The 1,090-nt window shown below is 54.0% G+C and overlaps 1 protein-coding gene across 1 annotated transcript in view; it reads right to left on the minus strand.

The window, feature by feature from the left end:
* Positions 1–1,085, minus strand: part of KCNMB4 (potassium large conductance calcium-activated channel, subfamily M, beta member 4) — a gene marked incomplete at its 5' end in the record, with an annotated part of 83,095 nt that extends 82,010 nt beyond the window's left edge. The window contains one exon of the mRNA XM_010841623.1: positions 819–1,085. Within this exon, the coding sequence (XP_010839925.1) occupies positions 819–1,085 (267 nt within the window). The remainder of the gene's footprint in view (positions 1–818) is intronic.
* Positions 1,086–1,090: the final 5 nt, after the last annotated feature.

The raw sequence follows: 1,090 nt of genomic DNA on the forward strand, positions 1-1,090 counted from the left end.
TAACCAGGTTTTTTTTTTTTTTTTTTTTTCTTTTTTGCTTGCGAGAATGGAAAAAGTTGCCAAGGCAGGCATATTCGGTACATTTCACGGAGGTTTTCCTATTTTCAGAAAGTTTTACCGTTCCCCAGATGGCTCCCAATTGTTCTTAGACACACGGAGAACCTAGGCTTCCTCTAGACCCTTCTGAAAATCTATTTCGTGACAACTAGGAGTCCACAGAACCCGCCCAAGATGGATCTCCACAGAATTTCGCATTTGATTCCACGTCGTTTGTCGACCCACGAAAGCTCATTTTTGTACCCCAAGTTAAAAACATCTGTCTAGAGTGAAAAGGTAGGGAAACCTCTAACACCTCTCAAAAGGCTAAAGGACCCCCTGCAATCTCCCAAGGTGAGTTCTGGATGCGGCCAATGGGAGCTCGGACCTTGACCATGCGCCGGAGTTGGTATCCCCGCTACGCACTGGATTTAATCTGAGAAAAAGTTAACTTTCGGCTCCTCGCATTTCTGCAAAGCCCGTCCGGTAGGGCCCGAACCGAAGCTGGGCCAAGGCCTCAAAATCTGAGACCAGGCAAGACAGGTGTGTAAGGAAAGCCTCCGGGTACCAACGGGTCGCCGCACACAAACCCTCCTGAAGGACCGGGGGCCCCCGGGCTCCCCGGTGTACTTACTCCCGGTTTAAGCATAGTCCGCGACACCTTGTCGCCTCCTGGTAACGTTTGCATACTCCGAGCCACCCCGCGCAGGGTTTAACAATGATGCTCCCCCAAACCTCAGCATCTCCGTAGAAGCGAGGCAATCCTCCCGGGGCGTCCTTACCTTGGGGTTGGTCAGGAGCTGGTGCTCGTCGCTGTGCAGCAGCGCCCTGGAGTTGGACTCGGAGTTGTTCACGTAGACCTGGACGCAGGGGTACTGCGAGGTGCCCCTGCAGTCGGCGCCACAGGTGAAGGTGCACTCGAACACCTCGCCGATCTGCTGCACCGACAGCACCGTGCAGTTGGCCGCCGTGGCTTGCAGATCCTGCAGCGCGGGACTGAGCCAGCAGAAACCGAAGATAAAGAGCGACACGACGCCGGAGATGATGAGAAACA

This window comes from Bison bison, unplaced genomic scaffold, assembly GCF_000754665.1.
Source record: "Bison bison bison isolate TAMUID 2011002044 unplaced genomic scaffold, Bison_UMD1.0 scf7180017864163, whole genome shotgun sequence".
Classification (NCBI taxonomy): Eukaryota; Metazoa; Chordata; class Mammalia; order Artiodactyla; family Bovidae; genus Bison; species Bison bison.